General features: G+C 38.8%; 1 protein-coding gene and 2 pseudogenes across 1 annotated transcript; 1 reads left to right on the forward strand and 2 right to left on the reverse strand.

Moving 5' to 3' along the window:
* The first annotated feature begins 5,589 nt into the window (after positions 1-5,589).
* On the forward strand, positions 5,590-9,421 carry LOC130642301 (uncharacterized; annotated as a pseudogene).
* A 467-nt stretch (positions 9,422-9,888) lies between these two features.
* Positions 9,889-10,582, reverse strand: LOC130642302 (uncharacterized). Its single transcript, XM_057449391.1, has 2 exons — positions 10,420-10,582; positions 9,889-10,358 (listed from the first exon to the last, which is right to left on the reverse strand). Exons 1-2 carry the CDS (start codon positions 10,580-10,582, stop codon positions 9,889-9,891), a joined length of 633 nt encoding a protein of 210 aa, XP_057305374.1.
* Positions 10,576-11,842, reverse strand: LOC130640672 (zinc finger protein 404-like; annotated as a pseudogene).

The raw sequence follows: 11,842 nt of genomic DNA on the forward strand, positions 1-11,842 counted from the left end.
CACACGAAAATAAGGCGCTTATATCGTGGCATATTAGGACAACTCTATCTTAATACATTCTCCAAAATTGGTAAATATAAGCGACCGCCTGTTTCGAACAAGCAACCGCGTATCAAAACTAGCGACCGCTTGTTCCAATCTGGCGCTTACCAGTTTGAATCGAAATAAGCGGCCGCTATTTTGAAAGAGGCGGTCACTTGTCTGAATTTTTTTGGCTATCTGCTGGTCTGTTTAAAGGTTACCTCCTAGGAAAAATCAAGTTGAAAGATCTTTGAAAGTTCTCTAGTAATCTTTATAATTTTTTGAAAAATCTTTATCTGTTCTGGAGATGTTTGTCTTAAAAGTTGCGCTACTTATGCGAAATTATGACGTCATGAACTAGCATTGAGCATAATTATGGTAACTAAATATTGAAATTTATGTAAAATGTTCAAAACGCGTCAAATTGAACGGCCAGAAAACATATATGGCTTGTCAAAAAATGTTTAATATAACACTCCCACAGAGCTAGGTTATGACATCATGCATAATTAGTGAATCTTCCTATTCCAAATTCTAAAGAACCAATCCAGAATTTTGAAAAAAAAATTCAAATACCTAGACAACCTTTCAAGCTTTTTCATATGCAATTAACTTTATTTTTCGCGGGGGTATCATTTAGCCTGGTCCGTGAAATAACCCATTAGACCATAAACGTATCTTTACTGTTACGATGCATTTTTTACTGCACGGACGTCTCGCTTTTAATCGAAGGCAATGAAGACCTGGTCCCAGTATTATAGCAATCAAAATCTTGAAAAATAAAATCAAAAGCAAACAAAAATCAAAAAAAGAGCACTAACATGGCATTGTTTCAAACAAGCTGTTAATATCGAACAGAAAAGTTCGACATTAACAGAAAAGTTCACCGAATTTATTAATCTTAAGTATGATACAGTTATACCGAATGAAAAGGTACGCGATTGAAATTCATTGATACAGGAGGTGTTGAAGGAAATATAAGAAAGTTTCAAACACAGGACCCTAACGATGTCCATCATATAGATGGAAACGTCAAACTCAAGAAATACGGTTTTTATTTGAGGTTATTTTGAAGTTACTATGGCTGAATAATGCGGCCACTAACAATGACTTATTGATTTTTGGCAATTTCAATTTCTATATGGTTAAGTCTCATAAAATTGTTCCTAAATCAGTGAGAATGAACAGGAGCAGTAAAAACATCCACAATGAAGATGTAGAAGTGTTTTTCACTGGGCGTTATGATAGCTTTCAATACGCTTCTTCCGCAATCAAAGGATTGAGGCATTCTGGTCAAGGTTGAAAAAATTTAGGCTATTTGGTAAATCACCTTTTTCGAAGATATGGAGAGAAATGGGCACATTTGAAAACGACGCGAAAATCTTGATCTTCGTTTTCTTAAAAAACATCTACAGTCGGTTCAATATGGCAAAGAGGTCGGAGCTGCTCATTTCAAGGTATGAATATTGTTATGTTTCATTGTTAAAAGAAAGTGTTTTGTGAATACCGATGCAGTTGAAGTATGTTTTAATGAAAATTTGATGGAAGGAAGGAAAGCTTTACTTCATCAAGTCTTTGGGTTTGCGAAAGAAAATTTTACCTGCCATTGGTAAACATTTTACTTTCTGCTATCGAAACTTAACCGGGTCCTTTCTTTCCTGAATTAGAAAAATTACTATCGAAAGGAGGAATCAAGATTTTTCATCTCAATGTACGAATTTTGCTCAACAATATATATATAAATTGCAATTTTTTTACACGACTTCAAAATTATTGATATATAGTTTATCAGAAGTTCACATAAACAAAGGTACATACAACGACAACCGGATCCTTTTCTACATACCGGGCTATACATTTATTTACCGTACAAGAAAGAAAGGAAAATGTGGTGGTGTAGCAATGTCCATTTCAGACCTATCAAGTGCGAATCTGGAACATAGTGAATTAGAATATTTATGGGTGGAAATCTTTCAAAAAAAACGCAAAAAGTTTCTTAGTTGGGACAATGTAGATAGGTAGGTTCTATATACTTGTCAAGGAAATTCAATACTTACCTTGATGACTCGTTGCAACTCATTATATCCGAATCTAAGGAAGTAAACCTTTTGGGAGATTTTATTACCAACTTCAAGAAAATCTGATGATAAAGACATTAAAGACATTTTACGCCTTTATAGTTTAAAGCAACTCATTGAGAAACCAACAAGAACTACTGAATCTACAGAAACTTTAATTGATTGTACCTTAACTTCTCGCCATGATTCTACATATGAAAATGACGTCATTCCTGTCAGTATAAGTGACCATGATATAGTAGCATTTGTTAGAAAGTTGCGAAAGCATGAGGTTCTACCCAAAATTATTAATACCAGGAACTATTCTAAGTACTGTAGTGAGCAGATGGAAAACGAACTTAGTAATCATGACTGGAGCGTATTGATTGCAACGAACAATGTAAACATTGCGTGGTCACACTTTCAAACAGACATTGCCACTATGTTCAACAAACATGCCCCTATTGTTTTAAAAAAAGTCAAAGGAATATTCTGTCAATGACTAAACAACGAAATATATAATTTAATGAACGATAGAGATAAAGCATTGCGAAAGGCACGAGGAAGGTCGCTTGTGACTCTACAGCAACATAACATAAAGTTAACTCTCCGTGTTTCCTTTTTTTGCGTCAGTAGCTTCACATTTAAAGAAAAGTTTAATTCGATTAAAAGATTTTGTATGGAAGAACCCTGCAAGGTCAACGTTAAAAACTATTCAACTTTCAAATTCAAAAACGTCTCTAAAATCTTTGTTGAAAAAGGAACTAAAACATTTAAAAAGAAGCAAAGCTACGGGCGTAGAAGATCTTCCACCTGGACTTCTTAAGGACGGTGCTACGCAAATTGCAGGACCAATTAGTCATGTAATCAATTTATCGATCGAAGCTGCTATGATACCTGAGGAATGGAAACATGCTTTAATCAAACCCATCTTCAAAATTTCTATAGACCTATTTCTATATTGCCTGTCATCTCGAAAATTTTAGAAAGACCAAGTTATTAGATAACATTGGAAAGGAAGTCAATAAAACCAAATACGTTGCTGCAGGTTTTATGGACTTATCAAATGCCTTATGGACTTATCAAATGCCTTCGATACAGTTGGCCACAGTATCTTAATTGAGAAACTGTCATGCTATAGTATATTTGGTAATAAACTAGATTGTTCGGCAGAAAGCAGGAAGTAGTCGTTGATAAATAAAATGTGATGCACAACCAGTGGCGTTCCTCAAAAGTCCATACTTGGACCGCTATTATTTCTAATATTCTACAACAATTTCATCAGCGTTTTACTTGAAGCATTCAATTTGCGGATGACACAGTAATCTATTTCTCCAGTGATGATTTTATTATCTTGGAAAGGGTTTTGAATCGAGAACTTCGATTCGTAGAATTATATTTTTGCAAGAACGACCTAGTTATAAACTTAAATAAAGGAAAAACAGAATGGATGCTTTTTGGAACGAGTAAAAGGTTAAAAAATGCCAAGGGAATTTGACCTTACCATACAATTTTGTGAAAATCAACGAAACGAAATGTTATAAATATCTGGGATCTATTGTAGATAAAAAATTGACTCTCAACACCAACTTTGATTTCGGCTATATAAAAGCTTCTGAAAGACTCCGTTTACTATCGAGACTACGATCACAAATGGATAATAGAACTGTGGAGAAAGTTTCAAAACGACGGTTACACCTATAATCGTTTTCAATTGTATCATCAATCTGAATTTGTGTGAGACTCGTTAAATAAACTTTTGTCGTTAGATAAGCGTACAAAAGCAGCAACAAGAAACGATAATTTACAGCCCATTTATAACACCATAAAAAGTAATGCGTGCAATGTTGTACGAAATTGTATTGAGGGTAGAACTCGTTCGAATTTCTAAAATATTATTTCAGCTTCTCAATAATGAAAGGGTAACACGAAACAACCTTCATTCGCTAAAACTACCTGCAGTAAGTTTGCAGATGACCAAAGATGGTTTTTATTACATGGGTGCTAGCATATATAACAGACTACCTTTAAATATTCAAAAGGAGGACAGTTATTTATTTTAAATATAAAAATAAACTAGATGGCCATATTTTTTTTTATTATCTAGTTTTTGCAGCTCCACTTCTAGTTCGTATTATCTTTTTGTCTTCAATATTTTTTAGCGTTTCGTTTTAAGTTGAAATATTGTTTCTTTTCTTTATGAAAATTTTAACTTTTTCTTATAACAGGTCACATTTGGAAAGCGGAATTTTTCTGAAATGTATATCTTGTATAAATATTGATGATAAATAAATAAATTACACACATATTGGAACACACACCATGTTCGACAATCATCATCAGCTCGTAGAGGAAACCCAGATTTACTTTATGCGATTCGTACTCAAATTGGGTACCCTGACCAATGCCTTGATGTTATAGTGATATGGCTATTGCAGAAAATATCATGGGAATTCAGCATATTGCTAAGAATGTCGAAATTTACGAATTGATTGAGTAAAAGGTGTAAATAAACATGTGTTTTTGCCGTTATCGGATTGAATATTGAAACAGGCCGTCACCCATTTGGAACGAGCAACCACAAAAAAGACCTTATTAGGTAAGACTATTGTGATTTGTCAAAAAGCAAACCAAAATTACAGTCTCTTGAACAGGTCAGACAATAGTTAGCGATATCAAATAAAAAAAGAAATGTTGTGATAACATTTAATAAAATATAAATATGTACAACAGGTTATAGCAGCATGACTGGTGTTGTTCTGCATCAGCATCTAAAAATGAGAAATGTCATTCAGTCCTAAGATCTAGTTTTTCTTGTCTCTTATTATTCACGATACAACATAGGGAATGGTTAACAATAAAAACAAGACATAACAGAGTTAAGTAAGACGTTTGTAAAAATTGTCCAAAATTGCAAAAAAATTGTGCTGAAAAAAAAGAATCTTTTTTGTATACCTTTTCCTCAAACGCCGCCCCTCCAATAAACGCCGCACCTTTTAATGCGGCGGTTTAATGGAAAACCCCATAAAAATGCGGCGGTTTATTGGAAAACCCCATAAAAATGCGGCGTTTAATGAAAAAAAACATCTAGGTGAAGGGCGATATAAAATAAAAACGTTTAATATAAAGCAGTTTTGCTCAATATATGGTTTATCTCTTATACGGTAACAAAGTTTCTCCAGTTTAAGGCTTTTTTATAGTATTACAGAAAACACAGTTATGCTTTTTCTCTGTAATTTCCTCTTTGGAATAAACGCTGCCCTCTGTTAAACGTCTCCTTCTAAACGCCGCACCCAAAAGTCCCGAAATTTAATAAACGCCGCGGCCGCCGTTAAGGAAATACGGTAATCATTTGTAGCAAACTCATTGCTAGTGCATCTTTTTATTGACGCTGCGCATTTTGCAAGTTTCCCTTGGAACGAGGTTGTAGATCTTTCTTTTCGCATTCATGTGAGAGAAGAAAGTGGTATCTAACGAATGAACGTTATCAAACTTCGTATCTAACAGTATCATGACCACTCGTGAAGGTAAATACACATTCCATATCTGTTTGAATGGTCTTCTTAAGATTAATTTTTTACCAATGTGAGTAGTTTTAATAAAAATGAAGTTTGTATGCATTATTTGTTCTTATCTCAGGGAAGATGAAACCTACTACGCCTATACAGTCGACTTCCTCAGCTAAATCAAACCAAGGTAACTGAATGTTCTGGTTTCTCTGTAACAGATACCAAATTGATAGACGTTTAGGTTACATGCTTTTTCTTGTTTGTTTTTTTGGGTTCTTTTTCTTACAGTTTAGGTATGGAGTCAAATCTCAGCTATATACATGTTTTTTTATACTTAAGAAAAAAGTAATCGAGTCGCTAGCATTGAGTCATGCATATGTACCTTAAAAGAAAGATATTTTTGCGGAATTTGTTTTTGCATATTTGCCCCTAATCCGCAAAATTCAAGAAAAACCACTTTTTACCTTAATTTTAAATATATATTTCAGGGAAGAAGAGAGCTGCTACACCACCACCTTCACAAAAGTCAACGTCGTCAGCTCAGTCAGGCCAAGGTAAATGCATAATCTGATTTCTGGGAAAAATTGATAATATTTACTGTGAAAAATGTGTGATCTAGCTATAAGTAACTCCATTTTAAGGTAGTTTCCACAACAAGTGGTTGCTCCAATTTTGAATTGCAAACAGTTTTTCGTTGTTCATGTCAATCTCTATCTAACTACCAAGTTCATTCTTAGTTATGGTTTGACTTTTCAGGTTTACTTTGTTATGTGCATGATTTATCACCGATTAAACGAGGATCGGTGTCAGGCATCGAATACTTCAACTGTTGAGTTCAAAGCCAAGACAATGCGCAAAAGGCAGTGTGTTTCAGCCCACGTAAGCATAAAATGTTATCAAATGTGGAAAATTCAAAATCCCCTGTGAAAATTAACAAGGTATTATTTAAAGGTAATGATATAATGATTAATGATCGAAGTAACATAGAGTTTGTCGAGGCTAAACAAGTTACCTTTGAATTTAACAAAAAGTTATCCAAAAATTCTGTGGTGACATTGCAAGACCTATCAAGTCGTATGAAGAAACTGCGCACCAAACTAAGCAAAGAGAAATCAAGAAGCAGAAAGTTATTATTGTTTATGAAAATATTCTAAGAAAATTAGTGTTGTATGGAGATGATGTAGGATCCCTAAAGCAAAATCAATCCTATACCGTGAAAAACCTAGAATTGCTTCTGAGTAATAATTAAAAAACTAAATGACTAGATTGTAAAACTTAATATCCAAAACTTTACCTTCTACTTCTCTGGAGAATCCATAATAATTTTCATTGCTGGTGACATTTACCGCTTTTAGAGACATTTCGCCTTTGTAACACTTAATGTTACAGCTGTCATCGCCATCGAAACCCTATCCAACAACCAGGATCAACCTATGTTCAAACGTGCCGATTTGGGGCGTTTCCTGGGTATTGAAAAGGTTAAAAATATGACGATACCTTCAACGTTCCTATCTACCAGGTCTGAAATAACAGGGTCTTATGAGGCATCTCCTATGGGCCCCCAATCAGGTATGCGAGGAGGAAAGAAAAATAGGCATGATATATTCGTCACGCTTAAAGCGCATTAGAGAAAACTCAAGGCTGCAGGGGTCATCAAATGGCTAGCCCGGGCAGGTGTCCGAAAACTGCAAGATGTAATTAAAGAGCATCGCCAGGCTCTGCAGGATAGGGACGGGGCCCTGGCCTTACTCAGTGATAAAATTGAGGATAGGGACAACCAACTCGTGGCACTCGGGGATGAGCTCGAGGATAGGGATGAACAACTTAGTGCTCTTAAACAGGACAACTCGGAACTACGGCATAGACATGTTACACACCGATATCAATATGATACCGTGCTATGCGTGGTTGATAAAAACGATCCCTATGAGCATGGAAAAAAAGGCATACATAAGCACTTTATGATCCGATGCCAACGTAGGCAACTCGGTGCAAGAATAAGCACGTTAGGGGAGATCTACCCCGAGATGACTGTGAGGAAACCGGAATGCGATGATTCTAATGCTGTACATGCCTGGTGCCGATTCAGAGACGATACCCTAGGCATTGAGAATTATTACCTCAATCACTTCACGTTACCCGACGATGATACGCGGGATATATTAGAGGGGGTGTTTGACATTGATATGTCGTAAGCAGGAGGTAATTTTAATACCCACAATACGATATCCAGGTGCCTTGCTGTATCAAGGCAGGGTCATTGACTGGATATCGCCCAACTTGCCTGGACAATTTTAGGTATCGCGGTGGAGTATACTACGAAGGTTTTGAATACCCCACCGATGAAGATCTTTTGAACAGGTTGGCATCAGGCGAAAAAGCATGGGGTACATTTGCAAGAAGCGAGATGAACGATGATCTCGAGGATGATATTGAACGTCTAGGGCTCCATATCGTTGCGGATCGTTGCGGCTAAAGAGAACAACTATTGGGCACTCTGTTATCAGGTCATCAAGGATAGGGATTTGAAGCTATCGGATTTGGCTGATATTTCAACAATAGGCAATATCCTCAACTTTCCGATGCCAGATAGACGCCTAGTCGATATTGATTTGGAGAATGAGCCTAATGTTATCAAAAGTATCGTCTATGGATACCCGTTCTACACCCAGCATCCTTTGGACTATGTAAGGTATCTGAATGAAGATGATGGCGAGGATGATGAAATAGATCTGGGTGATCTAGGGGAACTCGTGAAAGCATTTTACCATTCCTTGATAACATCCGGCGGTACCTGAACATCCTCTGGTACCTGCATGAGTTCTTCTTGCACGAAGCTTCTTTCGGGACCGTCCTTTAAATAGTAAAGTATTCGACTACCTGCCACTATACGATCCAACCCGTAAGTATGTTTGCTCCAAAAGGCGTCAGTGGCGCGTCTTTTCGAGTCCCCATGTTCTTCCCCGGGTTGTAGCAGATACAAGTACAGCCCATTCTCAGGTAGGGGTCTTTCCTCGGTATATTGCTGACTTTTTGCAAGCAATACATCATCTAGTTTGATCGCCTTGTTAGGTTTCATCTCAATCATGGCAGTCTTTTTGTTGTTTAGACTTTTTACGATAGTGTACAGGTGCTTGACTCAAATGGGGCTAGGCTCCCCAGAGACCAGCTCTTGCGCATCCTGAGGCTTGAAGAGTCTTTCAGTGAGGACCTTGTTGTACGACTCTACAAAGGCCGTAAACATATGATTATATTTTGTGGTAGCCCGTTTAATCTCAACCCCCTTGTCCTCCAGCAGCTTGATTACATCTGACTTGAACTCAGAACCATTGTCACACTGAAAGGTTTTTGGGTAGTATAAAGTTCCTGCCTTGTATATATCTTTGATCATGTGCGACCTCGCTGGCCTGTTTGGTACGTGGAGATCTAGCTACCTTGTACCTTGAGGCAACGTCAATACCTGTCAGGATGTACTTGTACGTATTGCCATACAACCTATCATGGGTCATGTACAGTAAATCAACTGGTGCATCTCATTCGGTGTCGTAATGGTGAAGTGTGGATAATCGATCTTTTAGGGCCCTTGATGTGTCGTGAATCAAGAGCTGCCTGGATAGCCAGTAGGTGACCTTCTTTTTGGATAGGCCAGCTTCTGCAGCAAGTAATTTTATGGCCTTGCGGCCAGTCCAGAGATGTTCTGGGGTGTAGTAGATATTGCTTAGCTTTTCAGCCTCCTCTTCCGTAACAATATGTGGTGATTTTTCAGAAATGTTTATTATATGTCAGAAAAACGTTCTTACAAATACTTATATGCCGCGAAGCCTAGCAGGGATAAGGAGCCAACAACAAAGGTCAATTCCCCATCTTGTTGCTCCTTTGAGGGGGTCTAAAAATCGGACAATTGTGGGGCCTTCTTCTTTGAAGCAATGTAGAATTTCTACATATCGTCATCCAGTTCACGAAGGCTTTTACCTGCCTTTATTCTTATCCACTGGGCCTGAGCATCATTGAGTTTTTCCATAGCCCTATCGTGCCTTTTCCGTTCCGCCTCACCGTGTCCTACAAGTTTCGAAAACAAGAAGTTAGTGCCACTGAATGCTAGGGCGTTTATAGCCGCACCGCCGTCGATAACAGCAATCGTTGCCATCTCTTTATTTTGATACGAAACGATTGCCTTTTGCAATGTTTTCACTTGCCCACATAGGTTGCGTGTTGGTGTAGTGTAGTCTTTTTGCTACCTCGGCAAGCGACGGAGCATCCCTATTTTCCTTATATTGAATCGGTACCTTGTGAACGATATGTCACTCTCCATGGTTGTCCCAGGTCATCCCTTCAGAAAACTGAGCTTCGACATGGCCCTGCAGCGTCGCGATATCGCAACCTAGATACTCCCGAGAACTAAGCTCCTTATTTCCCTGTAAAGCTTTGTGTGTTCGGCTACGTATAACATGGGTGAGATGACCGGCAGGATCGTGAATTGGACAGGTGGATCTCAGTTTTCCATGGTCGCAAATCTGGCTGCCTTTACACTCTTTGCATTGGTATCCCAACCTTTGATGGTGGCAATACTGACTGCCCTTGCATTCTCCACACTCCTTGCAATAGGCCCTCCGCCTTTCATGTTTGCAAATCTGGCTTCCTTTACAGTCTTTGCACTGACCCCTCCGCCTTAGATGCGGACACCTATTGCGTTCACGTGACGCCTTGCTAGCATCGAGGCACTTGATGCACATTCTTGTCTGTTGACCGTTACGCTTGATCCTGAAATTTCCTAAAGATAAAAAAAGAGTTTACATTTCAGGCAGCTCTTTTCCATATTGACTCTTTTTTGCCCCTAGGGACAAACACGAGTTGTGGTCTAGTACTCCACAGAATGAAACCGTATTTATTCCGACTGTTTGCTCTTCTTGCAGTCCTTACAACAAGCCCTCTGTTTTCCATGCTCGCAAATCTGACTGCTTTTACAGTCCTTACAGTAGGCCCTCCTTTTTTCATGATGTCAAATATCTCTACCACCGCATTCTTTACACTGGGATCTCCGCCTACCATGGGGGTATTTGTTACGTTCCCGTGACGCCTTCTTTTTATCCAGGCAACATATACAACTTGTTGCCGTCTTTCCATTTTTCAACACCCTAAATTCATCTAGGGCCAACACGTTTTTACACTTCGAGCAGCTCCTGGTTCCCTCCGGCTGTTTGCTCTTCTTGCATTCCTTGCAGCGATACCTTATCCTTTCATGAGGGCAAATCTGACTGCCCTTGCACTCTTTGCAGCAGGCTCTCCTCCTTTCATGCCAGCAGATTTGACTACCCTGGCACTCTTTGCAGCAGGCTCTCTTTTTTTCATGCAGGCAGATTTGACTACCCTTGCATTCTTTACACCGAGATCTCATCCTTTCATGAGGACAAATCTGACTTCCCTTGCAGTCTTTGCAGATGGATCTCTGCCTTTGATGGGGACAAATCTGACTTCCCCCTGCATTCTTTACAATAGGCCCTCATCCTTTGATGGTGGCATATTTGACTCCCTCCACAGTCTTTACACTCTGATTTTCGCCTACCATGGGGCATTTGTTACGTTCCCATGAAGCCTTCTTTTTATCCAGGCATTTGATGCATGTCTTTGTAGTTTGACCATTTTCCAGCACCCTAAATGCATCTAGCTAAAGACTCTTGTTACATTTTGAGCAGTTCTTGTTTTCCATATTGACTCGTTTTTGCCCCTGGAGGACCAACACGAGTTGTGGTCATTAGTACTCCACGCTATGAAACCTACCATCAAAGATGTTCAGCTGCGTGTCCTGCAGAAGGTAAACATAGCATTTGAAATCCCCAGTTCCGTCGGCTTTCTTGGTCATATGGAGGGTTATGCCATCACTCAGGAGTTGTAGAGGACTTCCGCTACCGTGCAGGCTGTCATCGGGAGAGGCCCGGAAATCGACGAATAGGGCGTAGCGTTCATTAAAGAATTGCCCGATGGTGACATTGCTATCGTGGGCACCGAAAATGTTCACGATCTGTTCGAGGTGGTCCTTGGCAAGCATAGCATGTGAGTATAACTCATTCGGCTCCCCCTCAACGGTAACGCTAATCTTCTCAATTTTTGGATTGTAGAAGACCTCATTGACAGCAGCATAGGCCTTAACTTTTCCGGGGTCTATGAACAATAGCAAGATACCTTTGAGGCTTTTCGCGGGAGTGTCAATTTGGAGGTTGTATGAGGTGTCTGCTTTCTTCATGGTCACCACCTTGC

Source organism: Hydractinia symbiolongicarpus, chromosome 4, assembly GCF_029227915.1.
Source record: "Hydractinia symbiolongicarpus strain clone_291-10 chromosome 4, HSymV2.1, whole genome shotgun sequence".
Lineage (NCBI taxonomy): Eukaryota > Metazoa > Cnidaria > Hydrozoa > Anthoathecata > Hydractiniidae > Hydractinia > Hydractinia symbiolongicarpus.